We start from the raw sequence: 18448 nt of genomic DNA, 5'->3' as shown, positions 1-18448 counted from the left end.
TTCAAGTGCCCCAGATATGTCCTGTGGCCCTTCTGTATTGAATATACATAAGGTAGACACACTGAAGAAGATGGATATATGAAAAAGTCTAATATGCTAGCCTAATTAAGGTAAATTGGGTATAGAACATTGTCAACAAGAAAAGGAATATTAGGTTGTTTCGTCTCTATGTTTACACCAGGCATGAGGCAGCAACGTTCTAATAATCCTCCTGCTCTTCCCCCTTGCCTCCTCAATAGCCTTAATTGTAGCATTTGCCAATATCTGTGGTTAAATATTTTCTCTATGGCCAATTTTATACCACTGAGGTGTTTTCACTGAACATAAAGTGAGGAAGAGATGCACGTAACTGGCACAGGTGAGCTGTGGTAAGCCAGCTCTAGCATACCACTGCTGCCAGGTTATCTATGGTAGAGTGTAAGCCATAGTTTTCATCAAAAGTGTCCTGTAAAAAAAATCATTGAAAAATGAGAAATACAGTTTCAATTGTGTCAATATAAGTCAATTTTTATTGAAATGAACATTGAAGGAGGTACATTTTTTTTAACTTCCTGACTAAAACAGATGAAGTATGTTAATATATGTCCCTGCGCCCTCTGTGTTCTTGTGCCTCCCTTCACAAAGCATGCTGTTTTTCTGTACCTGCCAATACATATCTTGTCTTCCTTACAGACTTCTCTCCTCTGTTTTTGACTATTTCTGCTTACTCTAGCTTAAAATGCTGTGGAAAAGGCTTTAGATTTGGTGTCATTCATTTATTTATTCAAAAAACACTTATTGAGCTGTTAATATGCCAGGTACTGAGAATGTAAACATAGTTAGACAGACCATGCAACAGCCTATCATAGGCATTATACACTTGGTTGTATAATTTTATTGAATTGAAATTTCAAAAAGTTTTATAAGGAAGCAAAAGGTGTTAAGAATGTATACTGGCAGTTATAAGTGATAAATTTAGATTTGGTAGATCTGATTTTGAACTTTGATTCAGTCTCTGATTGTATGGCTTTGGGGGAATTGCTCTTTGTTTTTTAACTTGAGGGATGATTGACATGTAAAAATCTGTACATATTTAATGTATACAACTCAATGAGTTTGGAATATACACCCATGAGATCATTACTAGCCTCAAAGCCACAGATATATCTATTACCTCCCAAAACTTCCTAATGCCTTTATTATTATTGTTGTTGTTATTTTTGTGTGTGTGTGTGTGTGTGTTAAGAATACAACATAAAATTCACCCTCTTGGAAGATTTTAAGTATACAATACAATATTGTTAGCTATAGGCACTATGCTGTATAGTAGATCTCTAGAACCTATCTGTCGGCAAGTTACTTTTTTGAACCTCAATTTAATTATTTGTAAGTTGGGGAAAATCATCCACAGTTTGCAGGGATTTTGTGAAGATTAAATGAGAAAATATAAATAAAACAGATAGCATAGTAGATGGTACATTGTAGATTTTCTATAAAGGCTAGTTTCTTTTTTTAAACTCTAAACTCTTATAGCTATCTTAAGTGCCAAATGAATCGGCATTTATTTATATTCTGCCTCGGGTTTTGTTTGCCTTCTCTAGTATCCTCAGCTTGTACCTTTATGCAGGTTCTTACGCATAGTTTGTTGTTCCTATCAACATTGATCACAATATAGTATCAATACTTTTTGATTCCTGATTCTTAATTTGCCTGCCCGTTGAGATATTGGTCATAAGTCAACATCTTCCCATTATTTTCCATTTTGAATCACTTTCCTGGTACTTTCAGTTTTGTATTTTATATCCTGTCCATCTGTCTTTTATAATTTTTAATTTTTTCTTCCAAATAAATTTTAGCACTCAGCTATTGCTGTGTCACAATCCATTTCCAAACTCAGTGGCTTCAAACAGCAACAATTTTATTTAGGTCATAATTCTGTAGGTTGTGAATTTGAGCTGGACTCAGCTAGTTAGTTCTTCTAATGTGAGTCAGCTGGCGCCTGCTTCTACAATCAGCTGATGATTTCACAACTGAGGCTGGCTGGTTTGTGAAGTCCTCAGCCGGATGACCGCCAGCTAGGGCTTCTCTCTCCATGGTCTCTGATCATCGAGCCGGCTAGGCTGAGCGTATTTACATGGTGGTATAAGTTCCAGAAGCAACAGCGGGTAAGAAGCTATGCATAAGAACTCTTCAAACCTCTGTTTGTGTCACATTTGCTAATGCCCCATTGATCCAGATTCAAGGGTTGGAGGAATATATTCCAACTCTTGATGGAAGAAGCTGCTAAAATATTGTGACCATTTAAAAATAATCTACCACATTATCTATGTATTTTTCATTTGTAAACATCTATACAGAAATGCCAAGTGTTTTTATCTTTGCTTTCAGATATTTTAATTGTTTCACAGTTGAATTTCATAAACTTTCCTCATGGAAATCTGTTTTTCTCCTCAGCAACTCCTCAGTTTTTCCAGGCAAGCCTTTCTGTTCTTAATTACTGTAATTTTCAGAATGAGCTACTTTCTACATGTGCACATGTCTTTTAAATTAATATAATACAAAACTAAATCTGGAAAATTTTAGTTTTACATTTTTTGTTCATTTCCTAACCTATTTCCCTGAAGCAAAGTGACAGGGCTGTTCAGAATTTATAATTTAATTAAGATGAGATTGGGGACGTAAGGAAGTACCACTTTCTCTTTTGCATTCATTTTTTAAGGATCTCAGGACATATGTTGATCTATTTTCTCTCTCTTCCTTGCAAATTAAAACAACAAAATGTTTTAAAATAAATGTTTTAAAATAATAAAATTTATTTGGAAGATAAAAGCTGATTATAAAAATGTATGCTCTATCTCATCTCGCCTTTTCTTCCCTGCTCTAATACGAATTTCACATTATCCCCTCAATTGCTCTTCTATTTTTGCTCACATTATCTCCTTTTTCTAAACTTTTCATTCCTCTGCTGATGTAAAACCTGTTTATTGTTTAAGAGCAACTCAAGTCCTACATCCTCCATGAAATTTTCACTGATTGCCCAGGTTATCCTTGATTTTACTCTATTGTGAACTCCCACAGCATTTAATGGCTAGTACCACACAGTAACATTTGCTTCATTACATGTTGGTATTGTTTAATGCTTTTAATGTGTATTTTTAATTTGTATTATTTGCTGCTGTTTTCATTGCTGGGCTTGATTCATTAGCCACTTTTTTTTTTTTTTTTTTTTTTTTTTTACTGATTTGCACTCCTGGCTGTCTAAGTGTGTAAATTTCCAGGATTAAGCTGTTTTATAATATACCAAAATTGGGAGTTCTCATGTCATTTTTTTAAAGAAAACACATATTAGGTTTCATTCACTTATTCAAGATACATTTAATGCTTATTATGTGTCAAGATTAAAAATGAACACTATCTCAAGATACCAAGTTAATTTAGTTGCTATATTTTGCTCAAGACAGTGTTATAAACTTGTAAGAAACAGTGTTTTTGAAAATGTACCACAGTACCTTCTAAACTAGTAAATCTCAGTTAGTGGCCCTTTTGATGAGCAACTTTAGGACTTTCAAGATTTCTAATTTATATCTAGAATAGTCATAGACATGAAGCCTTTTGTTTTATAATGATTACAAATACCTTCCCAGGGTCAAGTGACTATGACCAGCACTAGTTTAACACTGTCTTTTCTTTTAGCAAAACAACACAAAGAACAATGTTGCAGTAGCCTAATAATACCTCTTTGCTATAAATGCACACTCATTCCCATCCTCTCAGTCTCTTTGTTTCTCTATTACTCTCCCTTAGTAGAAATTTTCCATTGGACTTCGAGTGCTTTGATGTATTATGATCAATGATGACTTGTGTTTTCTGACTTTGTTAGAGTCTCCATGGAATTAAAGATTATATGCTTATTCAGCTTAATGTACTTGACCTTTTCGTATGATTGACACATCTAAATTTCTGTAGCAACTCAATCATTATGCAACAGCTGTGTTATATTCATTTCATGTAAAAAACAAAAACAAAAGACATACCGTTCTCTTCAAGAGTAGATACCTTGACCCCTTCCCTCCCAGCTAAATGAAGGAGAATAGTTTATCAACAACATTATTAATCAGTTTCCAAATGTATCTCTTTCCTCACTGCATTTTGTAAACATTCAGTATACTGTGACCATAGTCACATCAAGAATCATTTCAATACTGGTCTTTATTATATAATTAAAATATTCAATAATTCTGAGTCTGTTGAACATCATAATATACACACAACTGAAGTGTCAAACATCTGGGATTTGTTAGCAACATTTGTGCTCAGAAAATAATATATACAAACCTTTGATTTTCTTAATGATGAAACTCTATTTTGTCTGAATTGACATATGTATCTTTAAGTTAAAGAGAGAAAAGACCTTGACATTTTTCTGTGACTTTTCCATATCAATAGCTGTGTTCTACCTGCATTTATTTTTCTCAGAATTCATTATGAATTCTGTATAGGCCTTTGGAAGGCCTAGACAGGCTTTCTAACAGAGATTCTATAGGCAAAAGTTTTGGTTAACTGTTTTGGTTAAGTGTTAGTTGAAGAAGGCATTCTAGATAAGGTTTTACAAGACAAAAGAAAATAATCAACTTATTTTTAGTTCTGAGCCTGAATTATGGAAATGGTACTAACTGCAGATAAATTCTGAATAAATTCTAGCATTCTGTGCTTATCTAAAAAAATCTTATATTTTAATGATACTGTTCCATGCTCACTAATGTTTTCAAAACATATTCATATCTAAATGGTTTTGTATTTTTATTAAATTTTGGATTTTAGCATTATATAAAGTTAATTTTGTTGACTATTTTATTAATTTAAGAAATGTCTTCCTTTAATTAATTTTTTGGGCTTTATTTAGAAAATAAAAATTATTCTTTATATATTCTTGAAAAGTAAATCAGATTGGGATTAATAATTGTCAAGTCATTTTAGAACAATGATATCTATCATTAAATTTCTCGAATTTTTTGCCTTCTCAACTGATAGCTATCAGGGTAAAAAATTCAATTATGGATATTGGAAAAATTTATGGTAATATTAATCTGAAATGTTATTTCTGTACTATTCTTTACAGGACCTGAGGGGATTCTCTAGTTCTTTAGGCCAGTGTTATAATGTTAGGATTTAGAAAAGATGGTAATATAGAGAGAAACAGGAAGCAAATGAAATGGGACAGGAAAATATCATTCTGTCTTTTTTCTTTTTTTTCGAGACGGAGTCTCGCTCTGTCGCCCAGGCTGGAGTGCAGTGGCCGGATCTCAGCTCACTGCAAGCTCCGCCTCCCGGGCTTACGCCAGTCTCCTGCCTCAGCCTGCCAAGTAGCTGGGACTACAGGCACCCGGCACCTCGCCCGGCTAGTTTTTTGTATTTTTTAGTAGAGACGGGGTTTCACCGTGTTAGCCAGGATGGTCTCGATCTCGTGACCTCGTGATCTGCCCGTCTCGGCCTCCCAAAGTGCTGGGATTACAGGCTTGAGCCACCGCACCAGGCCTCATTCTGTCTTCTTATTCCTTCCTCTAAGTCACTAGCATTGTGAAGGGAAAAGGGAACTAACATGTACTATTGTCTACCATGTAACAGGCATCGTCTTTCATATTTTATATTTATTATATTAGCTCATGTAATCTTTGTAGAAAATCTCCTAAATCTATTAGTAAGTCTTTAATATCTATGTTTGTTTATTTTTTCCTGAAAGCAAATGAGATTTTTGGATCAAGACAGACAATTATTATTGCTTATAGCAATAACCACCTTGGAAGGAAGGCACACAGTTACGTACACAGGAGGGGAGCCCTGAAATTACGAATCTGGGAATTTACATAGGAATTACTATATAAACTCTTTATATAGGAATTACTGTATAAACTCTTTATATAGTAAATGGTCTTCTCCTGTCTTCTTTTCTGGAAGAGGAAGAGAAACCTTATCTCCCTTATATAAAATAAGCAAATCTTCAGGGGAGAGAATGAGAAGGTCCCAGTTTAAACCCTTTGAAATGTAAACCAGTAGGTGTAGGATTTTGTTCTCCTTTGAAATGTGAACACAGAGCTATAGAAAATAAATGTCTGCGTATCTCTGAAGGTCTCTGTCTATTCAGTGCACATTTAATCCAGATTTCAGTCTGTCTTGCTTTATAAGTCCCTAACCATGCAGAAGCATGAAAACGTTTTCTCCATAGTTCCACAATCATGAATTTTAGCAGTTTTAGAGTACTGTTGCTATAAAATTGTGGCTATCAGCTTGTTTCCATTCCTTTCATAAAGTGTTTAGTAGCATAATGCATTATTAGGTCTACTATCTATCTATTGTACTTGAAAATCATCCTCTCTATGTAAAAGAACTATTTATTCAATGGATATTTATTGAGCACCAAAAACTGTCAAGCATTGTTCTAGGTATTTGGGATATATCAGTGGACAAATCAAAGATACCTGCCTTGCTTATATGGAGGAGTTGTAATTATTGCCAATGAAAAGCCTAGGATGAAATATCATTGGAAGATTAAAGTTTAAGGAACTGAAAGGCCAGAATATCACAAGAATCATCTATATGTGTTTCAAATCTTACAAATTAAGTCAGTACTAAAGAGAATGACAGTATACAAAGAACTCCAGTGGTTGAGTGGGAATTACCTGGACCTTAGTGGATAACAGCAACCATGAGGCAAAGTATGTAGTGAGTAATGTCGACCATGAGATTTAAATCTGAAGGATGTCAGGAAGGATATGGGGAAATGGTCTGAAAATGTCAGAATGGAGCAAAGAAATGCCACTTTGCTTATTCCACTCACCCAGCCGGAGGTCACAGGGACAAGACTGACACCTTTCCATGTTGCATAAGAACTGTGGGAGAGAAGCAGCCATCACTGAGAGATTGTAGGGGAGGCATTTTCCTCCAGAGAAAGACAGATTTATGTTTGAGCTAGGAAAGTAAGGGGAACACTTAGAAAATTGATTTTTGGCTCACTAGAAGGATTTCAACAGTTGGGAGAGAACAAAGGTAATTTTCACCAGCTTGTAACTTTACATGTATTAAATGTGTTACAAAACTAATGAAATGTACCGTCTTTTCTCTTGATTTATCTGATAATATAGAAATGGTGTCACCTGTAATCATTGTTACCATATTTCCTGAGGCCATTTTCTTATTCTCATATAATTTTCTACTTGTTTCTTCTTTATTTGTATTTTTTCTCCTTTTTTAATTTTGCTCTTTTTATCATTTCTGTCTCTTCATATCCTACTTACCTCTTCATCTTTTTTGCCCAGCTTCTCTCTTAATATTTTTTGTTCTTTACTATTTCTCTTATCATTCTATTTCAAAATTACACTGTCTGCTGTTTTCTCCAACCCCTGGCACCTCACTTTAGCTGTAGCTGGGACTGTGCAATATGCCATCACACAGGTAGTACTAATTTTGACAGGTAGCATCTCTACTTCAAACAAAGAAAGCTTTAACCAAAAAGGAATTACAGGAGAGAAGACAGTATTCTCCCCAGCTGATGCTAACATTGCCACCTACACTTTCGATACTTTCTTCAACAGTTAAGAGGTGGCAACTTATTACTTCCCCAAATTCTCTGTGCTCTGTTGATATGTTTTAAACTGGAAAGGAAGAGAAAGTAGTTTTGTTCATTAGCTGTGGGACTTAAAATGTGACTTAACTTTTTTGAACCTTTTGTTTCGTGAATGATAAAAAAAAAACTTTCTGAATGATATAGCTACTAATATTTTCATTTTATAGATAAAATGAAAGATAAAGTACTTTTTTTAAAGGTTGCATAAATATAAGTGACACAGACTGGATATGAATGTAAGCATTTGACTCAATCTCAGAAATCATGCTTTTAATGAATATTGTTTCTCACATAATATAACTTAATATTGTGGTCAATAAAATAATAAATAGGACCAGACACATATATATATACATTAATTCACTTCCTTTTATTTCCTTTTTCCAAAATTGAGCCTTATTGGTAAAGGGCTTTTTGTGCATTTTAATTGTCTATATTTACTCGAACCAATTATAATTTTTCACTTGCCTGCATGAATCCATAAAGGACAAAAACCTGAATATACAAACTATTTTTCAGCTTTCAGTTTGCCGGAGGATTGATCTATAATTATTTTTAGGATTATAAAAGATTTACATCCATTATTAAAATATATATAATATCGGATTTTTTTCAGCAATAGAGGAGTAACTAATTCTATAGTTTCATGCCAGTCTCACCTCTGATCCTTCTAGAATTTGGAGGTAATTTAACCCTGTGTGTAAAAAATAAATATTTTCTTTTTTGTGTTTTATTGAAAAAATCATGTAATTTAAGTACAAATATATCCACTAAAGTAGGCAAATTTATTTTAATAGAATTCAGTTATCCCTTTCAAAGAAACACTATCAGCCTAAGTGTTATACATTGAATATTTTAGAAATCTTACAATTTCAATTACATGTCTTCTGAAACTTATTATTGTAAGGCTTTGTTTTAGGCCTTCCTTGCTGTATTAGTTGACTGGGGCTGCCAGAAAAAAATACCACAGGCTGGGCAGCTTAAACTACAGAAATAAATTTTCTCACAGTTCTGGACGCTAGGACACCTAAGATCAAGATGGCTAGCCAGGCAAGTCTCATTCTGAAGATTTCTCTCGGCTTATAGGCGGTTACCATCTCCTTGCATCATTGTGTTACCTCTTTGTGTGCTTGGAGAGAGAGCAAGAGAGGTAGCTCTTTGGTGTTTCTTCTTTTAAGAACACTAATTGGATGGATCCAGCCCCACTCGTATGGCCTCATTTAACCTTAATTACCTCTATAAAGGCCCTATCTCTAAATACAGTCACATTTGGGGATGGGACTTTAAAATATAAACGTCAGGGGGACATAAGCCTTCATCCATAGTATTGCCATTGTAATATTTTGTATACTTTGGCACTTAAGAAAGTAAGTTTTTTTTAACCTAGTAATTTAATGTTTTCTTTAGAGGTTTTTTCCCTAATACAACACTCTCCTATATATAATCTACTTGGTGATACAAATATCCCTTTGTTTGCTTGTACTTTCGTTTCCTCATAAAGTAAATTTTTCTGTAGCTACTAGTGCTATGAATAGCTATGAATGTTAGCTTTCTTGGATAGGCTTTACCTTTTTTTTTTTTTTTTTTTTCCTGCCTCAGGTTTATTTGTACAAATAGCACAGGAGGACCCCAGCCCCATGCAGATGGCAGCCCAGAGGTGGGGGTGGGGGGTCGCACCAGTCCTTCTGTCCTCACGTTGGCAGACAGAGATACCTACTCTGTAGCCTTTGTAGTGGCCTGGGCACCTTTGGGAGCCTGAGCTGGAATTGAAGCTGGAGCTGCAGCCTGGGCCTTGGTTTGATCCTTGGCCTTGGCCTTGGCCTTTGGCCGGCACAGCCGGAGCCCCTTGGCAATGCGAGCACGAGCACGCTTCCCAAGCTTGGGGTGGGCAGTGTAGGCAAGTCGATCAAGCTTGCGGCTGACACCCTTTGGGATCTTGGGCTTAACCTCCTTGGGCTTTACGAGGGCCTTGACAGCCTCGGCACGTGCACTCATGGCCTTGGCATTGTTGGCCTGCATCTTCTTTAGGCCCTTCTTGCTGTGTTTCTTGGCAAAGCGCATGTTCCTCAGGAACTTGGGGTCCACCCCCTTAAGAGATTTGTATCTTTGTGATTGGGGTTTCTTGATACCATTTCTGTGCCATTTTCGGGACTGGTTGTGTGTGGTGTGGTTCTTGGACTTGGCCATGTCTGCACCTTTAGCCACGGCTCCCGAAGCGCCTAGAACTGGAAGAGAAAGGGGCTCAGGCTTTACCTTTTAGATCAATTTTAAGTTCATAAAAAAATTGCACAGACCGTTCAGACAATTCCCATATATTTCCTCTCCCTGCTGCACACAATTTCTCCTCTTATTAACATTTTACATTAGATCAGTACATTTGTTACAATTGATAAACCAACATTAATAGGTTATTATCAACCAAAGTCCATGGTTTACATTAGGGTTCGTTCTGTGTTATACAGTTCTATTGGTTTGGACAAATGTTTAATGACTTGTATCTACCATTACAGTATCAAGGATGGTTTAACTTCTCTAAAAATGCCCTGTGCTCCACTTGTTCATCCCTATACCTTCTCCCTGATGCCCTGACAACTGCTGATATTTTTACTGTCTCTATAGTTTTAACTTTTCCAGAATGTCATATAGTTGTAATAATATAGTATGTAGCTTTTAAAACTTCTTTCACTTAGCAATATGCATTAATCATTCTTTCATGTCTTTTTTTTTGTGGTTGATAGCTCATTTCTTTTTCCAGTAGTCCCACTTTATCTGTAGGGGATACATTCTAAGACCCCCAAAAGATGCCCGAAACCTCAGATAGTACTGAACCCTATGTATACTGGTTTTTTCCTACACATACATACCTGTGATAAAATTTAATTCATAAATTAGGCACAGTAAGAGATTAACAATAGCTAATAATAAAATTGAACAATTTTAACAATATGCCAGAGTCACAAGTCTTGTGCCTTGGGACTTTTATTAAGTATAATAAGTGGCCAATATCAAGTGTAACATATAGAAATAGAAGAACAGAAAAACCTCTGTGGGATTTGGCATTAACGTAGACCTTAGTGAAACCTGTTTTATTAGAGATAGTGATTTTTTAAAAACACTTAATTGTGAAGGGAAGGGAATTGATGAGATAACACAATTGTCTGAAGGTAGAGAGGAGATAAAACAATTTTTTTGTTTCTAATGAGAAGAGTATAATTAAGCATGGGGAATAGATACATAGAGATTATAAAGACAGTGATGATTACAAAATATTTAACCAAATAATTAGTGTTATACATGTTTGTGATAGAGCTATGGTACACTTATTTAAGTAAAATGCCAAAAGACAGCGCCAAGCTCCAAGCTTTATGTATCACAAACATCAAAAATGACTTGCTGAATTAAATTAAATTGAGTCTCCATTAACATGTAAATCATCATACTGTGCCCTGGAATAATTTAGAGTTTAATTTTTGTGTTTACTTCCATATGAAGGTCATCGAACACTATTTATTGGAGTACATGTGCCCTTGGGAGGAAGAAAAAGCCATCGACGTCACAGACATCGTGGTCATAAACACAGAAAGAGAGACAGAGAGAGAGATTCAGGATTAGATGATGGAAGGGAGTCACCTTCTTTTGGTAAGAATCCTTCTCCTTGTTTTTATTAAATTAATTATTGTAATATACTTGCTGGTACAATTATGATTAGGAGTAATACCTTATACTCATAAAATTGTTTATACTTTTTTAAAGTATGTTGGGCAGGTTGGAGAGAAGTGGGAGAGATAAAGCTTGATCTTTGTTTTTCTCTTATATATTTGCTTTGAGAAGCTGAGTATTAATGAAGATTTATGATATAGGAAATACAACTGAGCAAAGCTCAAAAATTCTTGTTAATTTGTACAAGTAATCATCATTACTCAAAGTGGTTTGAAAATCCAGGGGAAAATGCCTTAATTTAGTTCCCATTTGCACTTTTACTGATGGTGCCCAACTTTCAGTCTTAGGATGTTATATTAGTTCATTTTCACGCTGCTGATAAAGACATACCAGACTAGACAATTTACAAAAAAAAACAAAAGAGGTTTAATTGGACTTACAGTACCACGTGGCTAGGGAAACCTCACAATCATGGTGGAAGGCAAGGAGAAGCAAGTCACATCTTACGTGGATGGCAGCAGGCAAAGAGAGCTTGTGCAGGAAAACTCCACCTTATAATAACTATCAGATCTCATGAGACTTACTCACTATCACAAGAACAGCACAGGAAAGACCTGCCCTCATTATTCAGTTAACTCCCGCTGGGTCCCTCCCACAACATGTGGAAATTCAAGATGAGATTTGAGTGAGGACACAGCCAAACCATATCATTCTACCCTTGGCCCTTCTCAAATATCATGTCCTCACATTTCAAAACCAATCATGCCTTCCCAACAGTCCTCCAAGGTCTTAACTTGTTTCAGCATTAACTCATAAGTCCATAGTCCAAAGTATCATCTGAGATAAGGCAAGTCCCTTCCATCTGTGAGCCTGTAAAATCAAAAGCAAGCTAGTTACTTCCTAGATACAACTGAGGTAAAGGCATTGGATAAATACAAACATTCCAAATGGGAGATATTAGCAAAACAAAGGGGCTACAGGCACCATGCAAGTCCAAAATCCAGCAAGGCAATCAAATCTTAAAGCTCCAGGATGATCTCCTTTGACTCCATGTCTCACATGCAGGTCATGATGATTAAAGAAGTGGGTCCTCATGGTCTTGGGCAGCTCTGCCCTCGTGGCTTTGCAGGATATAGCCCCCGCTCCTGGCTGCTTTCATGGGCTGATGTTGAGTGTCTGTCACTTTTCCAGGCACACTATTCAAGCTGTCAGTGGATCTTCCATTCTGGAGTCTGGAGGACAGTGGCCCTTTTCTCACAGCTCCACTAGGTGGTGTCCCAGTAGGGACTCTGTGTGGGGGCTGTAACACCACATTTCCCTTCTGCACTGCCCTAGAAGAGATTCTCCATGAGGGCCCTGCCCCTGAAGCAAATTTCTGCCTGGGTATCCAGGCATTTCCATGCATCTAGGTGGAGGTTCCCAAACCCCAGTTCTTGACTTCTGTGCACCCACAGGCTCAACACCATATGGAAGCTGCCAAGGCTTGAGGCTTGCACCCTCTGAAGCCACAGCAGGAGCTCTACATTTGTCCCTTTCAGCCATGGCTGGAGCAGCTGAAAAGCAGGACACCAAGTCCCTAGGCTGCACACAGCATGGGTACCCTGTGCCTGATTGAGAAAACCACTTATTCTTCCTGGTCCTCTGGGTCTATGATGGGAGGGGCTGCCATAAAGACCTTTGACATGCCCTGGAGACATTTTCCTCCTTGTCTTGGGTATTAACATTTGAGTCCTCATTACTTATGCAAATTTCTGCATTTGGCTTGAATTTCTCCTCAGAAAATGGAATTTTCTTTTCTATTGCATTGTCAGGCTGCAAATTTTCTGAATTTTTAGCCTCTGCTTCCCTTATAAAACTGAATGCCTTTAACAGCACCCAAGTCACTTCTTGAATGCTTTGCTGCTTAGAAATTTCTTCTGCCAGATACCCTAAATCATCTCTCTCAAGTTCAAGTTTCACAAGTCTCTAGGGCAGGGGTAAAACACCACCAGTCTCTTTGCTAAAACATATAACAAGAGTCACCTTTGCTCCAGTTCCCAACAAGTTCCTCATCTTCACCTGAGACCACCTGAGACTGCCTGGACCTTATTGTTCATATCACTATCAAGCTTTTCATCAAAGCCAGTCAACAAGTCACTAAGAAGTTCCAAACTTTCCCACATTTTCCTGTCTTCTTCTGACCCCTCCAAACTGTTCCAACTTCTGCCTGTTATCCAGTTCCAAAGTCACTTCCACATTTTCAGGTATCTTTTCAGCAGCACCCCACTCTACTGGTATCAATTTACTATATTAGTATGTTTTCAGGCTGCTGATAAAAACATACCTGAGGCTAGGCAATTTACAAAAGAAAGAGGTTAAATTGGACTTACAGTTCCACATGGCTGGGGAAGCCTCACAATCATAGCAGAAAGCAAGGAGGAGCTAGTCACATCTTACGTGGATGGCAGCAGGTAAAGAGACCTTGTGCAGGAAAACTCCCCCTTATAATAACCATCAGATCTCATGAGACTTACTCACTATCATGAGAACAGCACAGGAAAGACCTGTCCCCATGATTCAATTACCTCCCACTAGGTCCCTCCCACAACACCTGGGAATTCAAGATGAGATTTGGGTGGGGACACAACCAAACCATATCAGATGTGAACCTTTTACTATTGTGAATGCTCTCTCTTTGGAAGTATATTCAGAATACCATAATAAGTGTTTTTGTAGTTGTTAAAAGGTTCTGAGTGCCATGAGAGCCCATGTACATGACATAACTGAGAACCTGGCTTTCAGTTCCTTGGCCATCCCCTCTCTTGTGACCTTCTCTGTCATTGCACTTGGTTCACCTTCTCATCCATATTCACTCCATCTCTGAAGTCATCAATTCATTTATCTTTCTTTCTGACCACAGCTTCACTCCTTTCTTGCTGTGCAGCTACTTAACCCCTCTACTTTTCTTCTATCCATAAGTTTGTCTTTATTTGTTTATCCTACTCTGATTGCATAGCATGCAGTTTTAGGAATACTTTAGCATTACTAGTATTCCATCAGTATTACTAGTAGTCTATTTAGTAATACTAGTATTTTAAATGTCTTAGGTTCTAAGTTTTAGTTTTATTCATGCCTTTACTGCCTCTTTTGTTTTCATTTTTAATAGGAAACAGCATTTTATTTAAAATATTTTTAATAGATTTCTTAAAGATGTAAATAATTGAATTAAACTTAGTTTATATTACTTGTATGAATTAATTTACATTTTGTTAACATTCATGAAAAATAATTTAGCTAGGTATGCAATTCCAAATTGACAGGTATTTTAACTCAGAACTTTGAACATAATATCTATTTATTTATCAATTTCATGAAGCTGTTAAGAAAGGAGGTAAAAATCTATTGTTGCACTATAGTTAATTTGGATTTTATATTTTTATGAGTTTAAATCATTTCCTTTATTTTGGTATTTAGCCTTACATTTATTATGATATTTTCAGGCACATATATATGCCTTTTATGCTTGTCTTGGTTGATATTTAATGAAAATGTGTATTAATAGTTCTTTAAAATGCTTAAACTTGTCCTATTTCTATTATTTTCTCTCCCATTTATTTAAATTTGTTTTTTCAAATATTCATTAGGCATATTCCTTTCAATTTGATTTTCAATTTATTTTGATCCATCTTTTATATTTTTTCCTTGTCCTGACATTGAAGTGTTTATTTTAGCTAATTCATTTATTCATATTTTAGCTCACAGTTTTTGCCTTGCTCATATCCCTCTACTTTCTTTAAACATTTTGACTACGTATGTCTTTCATTTCTTTTACTTTGGATATAGGGGGTACGTGTGCAGGTTTGTTACCTAAGTATGTTGTGTGATGCTGAGGTTTGGGATATGGATGGTCCTATCATCCAGGTAGTGAGCACAGAGTATACTTTTACAACCCTTGTTCCCCACCCTCCTTCCAAGCTCTGGTGATTCTCAGTGCCTATTGTTCCCATCTTAATGTCCATGAGTACCCAATGTTTAGCTCCTACTTATGAGTGAGAACATGCAGTATTTGGTTTTCTGTTCCTGAGTTAATTTTTTTAGGATAATGGCCTCCAGCTGCATTCATGTTACTGCAAAAGGATATGATGTCAATCTTTTTATGGCCACATAGTATTCCATGATATATATGTATCACATTTTCTTCATCCACTTTACCATAATGGAATCTAATTGATTCCATGTCTTTGCTATGGTGAATAGCACTGCAGTGAACATACAAGTGCATGCATCTTTTCGGTGGAATGATTCATTTTTCTTTGAGTATATTCCCAGTAATGGAATTGCTGGGTTGAATGGTAGTTCTGTTTTAAATTCTTTGAGATATCTCCAAACTGCTTTCCACAGTGGCTGAACCAATTTTTATTCCCACCGACAGTGTGTAAGCATTCCGTTTTCTCTGCAGCCTTGTCAGCATCTGTTATTTTTTGACTTTTTAATATTCACCATTCTGACTGGTGTGACATGGTATCTCATTGTGGTTTTGACTTGCATTTCATTTTTTCACAGCTTGTATGTTTTCTTTTCTTTTCCTTCTTTTCTGTTCATGTCCTTTGCCCATTTTTAATAGAATTATTATTATTTTTTGCTTGTTGATTTGTTTAAATTTTGCTTGTGGATTCTGGGTATCAGACATTTTTTGAATGCATAGTTTGCAAATATTTTCTCTCATTCTGTAAGTTCTCTAAAATAGTTTAGACTATTGAGATTTGCTGTGCAGAGGCTCTTTAGTTTAATTAGGTCCCACTTGTCAATTTTTGTTTTTGTTGCAAATGCTTTTGGAGACTTAGCCGTAAATTCTTTGTCAAGGTTAATGTTGGGATAGGTATTTCCTAAGCTTTCTTCTAGAATTATTATAACTTAAGGTCTTACATTTAACTCTTTAATCCAACTTGAGTTAATTTTTGTATATGGTGAAAAGTAGGGATCCAGTTTCATTCTTTTGCGTATGGCTTGATAACTATCCCAGCACCATTTATTTAATAGGGAGTCCTTTCTCTATTAGTTATTTTTGCTGACTTTGTTGAAGATCAGATGGTTGTAGGTGTTTAACTTTATTTCTGGGCTCTCTATTCTATTCCATTAGTGTATATGTCTGTTTTTGTACCAGTACAATGCTGCTTGGGTTAATGTAGCCGTAGAGTACAGTTTGAAGTCAGGTAATATGATGCCTCTGACTTTGTTCTTTTTGCTTAGAATTGCTTTGGCTATTTGGGTTCTTTTTCAATTCCATATTAATTTTAGAATAGTTTTTCTAATTCTGTGAAAAACAACATTGGTCTTTTGATAGAGATAGTATTGAATTCTGTAAATTGCTTTGGGCAGTATGGCCATTTTAATGATATTGATTCTTCCTATTCATGAGCGTGAAACATTTTTATGTTTACTTGTGTTGTCTCTGATTTCTTTCAGCAGTGGTTTGTAGTTCTCCTTGTAGAGATCTTTCACTTCTTTGGTTAGATGTATTACATTTTTTTGTGTGCATTATAAATGGGATTGAGTTTTTAACTTGGCTCTCTGATACAATGTTATTGCTGTATAGAAATACTATTGACTTTTGTAAGTTGATTTTGTATCCTGAAACTTTACTGAAATTGTCAATTCTAGTAACCTTTTGATGGAGTCTTTAGGGTTTTCTATTTATAGAATTATAATCATCAGCAAAGAGAGATAGTTTGACTTCCTCTCTTCCTATTTGAATGCTCTGACTAGGTCTTCCCATGCTATGTTAAATAGGAGGGAAGAGTAGGCATCACTTTCTTGTTCTTATTCTCAAGGGGAATAGTTAAAGCTTTTACCCATTTGGTATGATTTTAGCTGTGTGTTTTTCATAGATGGCTCTTATTGTTTTGAGGTATGTTTCTTCAATGACTAGCCTGTTCAGGGCATTTTATCATGAAGGGATTTGAGATTCTCTTGAAGGCCTTTTCTGTATCTATCGAGATAACCATATGGTTTTGATTTTGATTCTGTTTATGTGGTGAATCATATATATTGAATTGTGTATGTCAAACCAACCTTGCATCCCAGGAATGAAGCCTACTTTATCATAGTGAATTAGCTTTTTGATGTGCTGCTGAATTCAGTTTGCTAGTATTTTGTTGAGGATTTTGTGTCTATATTCATCAGGGATTTTAGCCTGAAGTTTTCTGTTTTTGTGTCTCCACCAGATTTTGGTATAAAGATGATGTTGGCATTGTATAATATGTTAGTGAGAAGCATCCCCTCATCCTCAATTTTTAAGAAGAGTTTTAGTGGGATAGGTACCAGTTCTTCTTTGTACGTCTAGTAGAATTCAGCTGTGAATCCATCTGGTTCAGGGCTTTTTTTGGTTGGTATGTTTTTAAAAATTACCGATTCAATTTCAGAACTTGTTATTGGCTTATTCATGTTTTCACGTTACTCCTTGTTCAATCTGGGATGGTTTTGTGTTTCCAGAAACTTATCCATTTCCTCTAGATTTTCTAATTTGTTTGCATAGAGGTGTTCATAATAGTCTCTGAATATCTTTTGTATTTCTGTGAGATTGGTTGTAATGTCATTTGTCATTTCTGATTGTGCTTATTCTCTTTTTTTGTTAATCTAACTAGTAGTCTATCAAGCTTGTTTATTCTTTCAAAAACAAACTCTTTTCATTGATCTTTTGTATGGACTTTTGCATCTCAATTTCTTTCAGTTGTTCTCTGATTTTAGTAATTTCTTTTCTTCTGCTAGCTTTTAAAGCCATACTTATGTTGGGGTTCCTCCATTTTTCCATTTTCTCCTTGCCTCCACAAGCAGATATACTCTGCTGGAAATCATCATTCAACAAGGCAGATTGTAAGCATTATAAAGTTATGACTCAAGGAGACCTTCAACATCTCCTCCTAATTTCATTTTGTATCTCTGACATTTGAAATATTTATTTTTCAACTTTCTTTACCTTCTTCATCATTCTCCAACATCCTCTCTTTTCACCATTACTTAATAGTAATCTTGCTTTCTATTTCAGAGGGAAAATATATCATCAGAAAGAACTCACTTTACTTTCTTCCTATTAAAAAGTTATAGCTGCAAACTTTCTTCCGATTAAACAGTTAAAACTGCAAGAAATGGCCGGGCGCGGTGGCTCAAGCCTGTAATCCCAGCACTTTGGGAGGCCGAGACGGGCGGATC

General features: G+C 35.9%; 2 protein-coding genes across 2 annotated transcripts in view; one reads left to right on the top strand and one right to left on the bottom strand.

Moving 5' to 3' along the window:
- LOC105537568 (sodium-driven chloride bicarbonate exchanger) overlaps positions 1-18448 on the top strand; it is a 295346-nt gene that overhangs the window by 185859 nt on the left and 91039 nt on the right. The window contains exon 3 of the mRNA XM_011977214.1: positions 11093-11239. Coding sequence (XP_011832604.1) covers positions 11093-11239 — 147 coding nt within the window. The remainder of the gene's footprint in view (positions 1-11092; positions 11240-18448) is intronic.
- Positions 9170-9833, bottom strand: LOC105537567 (60S ribosomal protein L29-like). The gene has a single exon (XM_011977213.1). The coding sequence runs from the start codon at positions 9785-9787 to the stop codon at positions 9314-9316; it is 474 nt and encodes a 157-aa protein (XP_011832603.1). The 5' UTR covers positions 9788-9833; the 3' UTR covers positions 9170-9313.

The sequence above is a fragment of the Mandrillus leucophaeus genome, unplaced genomic scaffold (assembly GCF_000951045.1).
Source record: "Mandrillus leucophaeus isolate KB7577 unplaced genomic scaffold, Mleu.le_1.0 Scaffold1749, whole genome shotgun sequence".
Taxonomy (NCBI): Eukaryota; Metazoa; Chordata; class Mammalia; order Primates; family Cercopithecidae; genus Mandrillus; species Mandrillus leucophaeus.
This window is presented reverse-complemented; position numbering and strand designations above follow the sequence as displayed.

What these genes read in the sequence shown, in the direction of transcription:
- LOC105537567 (XM_011977213.1), bottom strand. Translation starts at nt 9,787, where the DNA reads ATGGCCAAGTCCAAGAACCACACCACACACAACCAGTCCCGAAAATGG.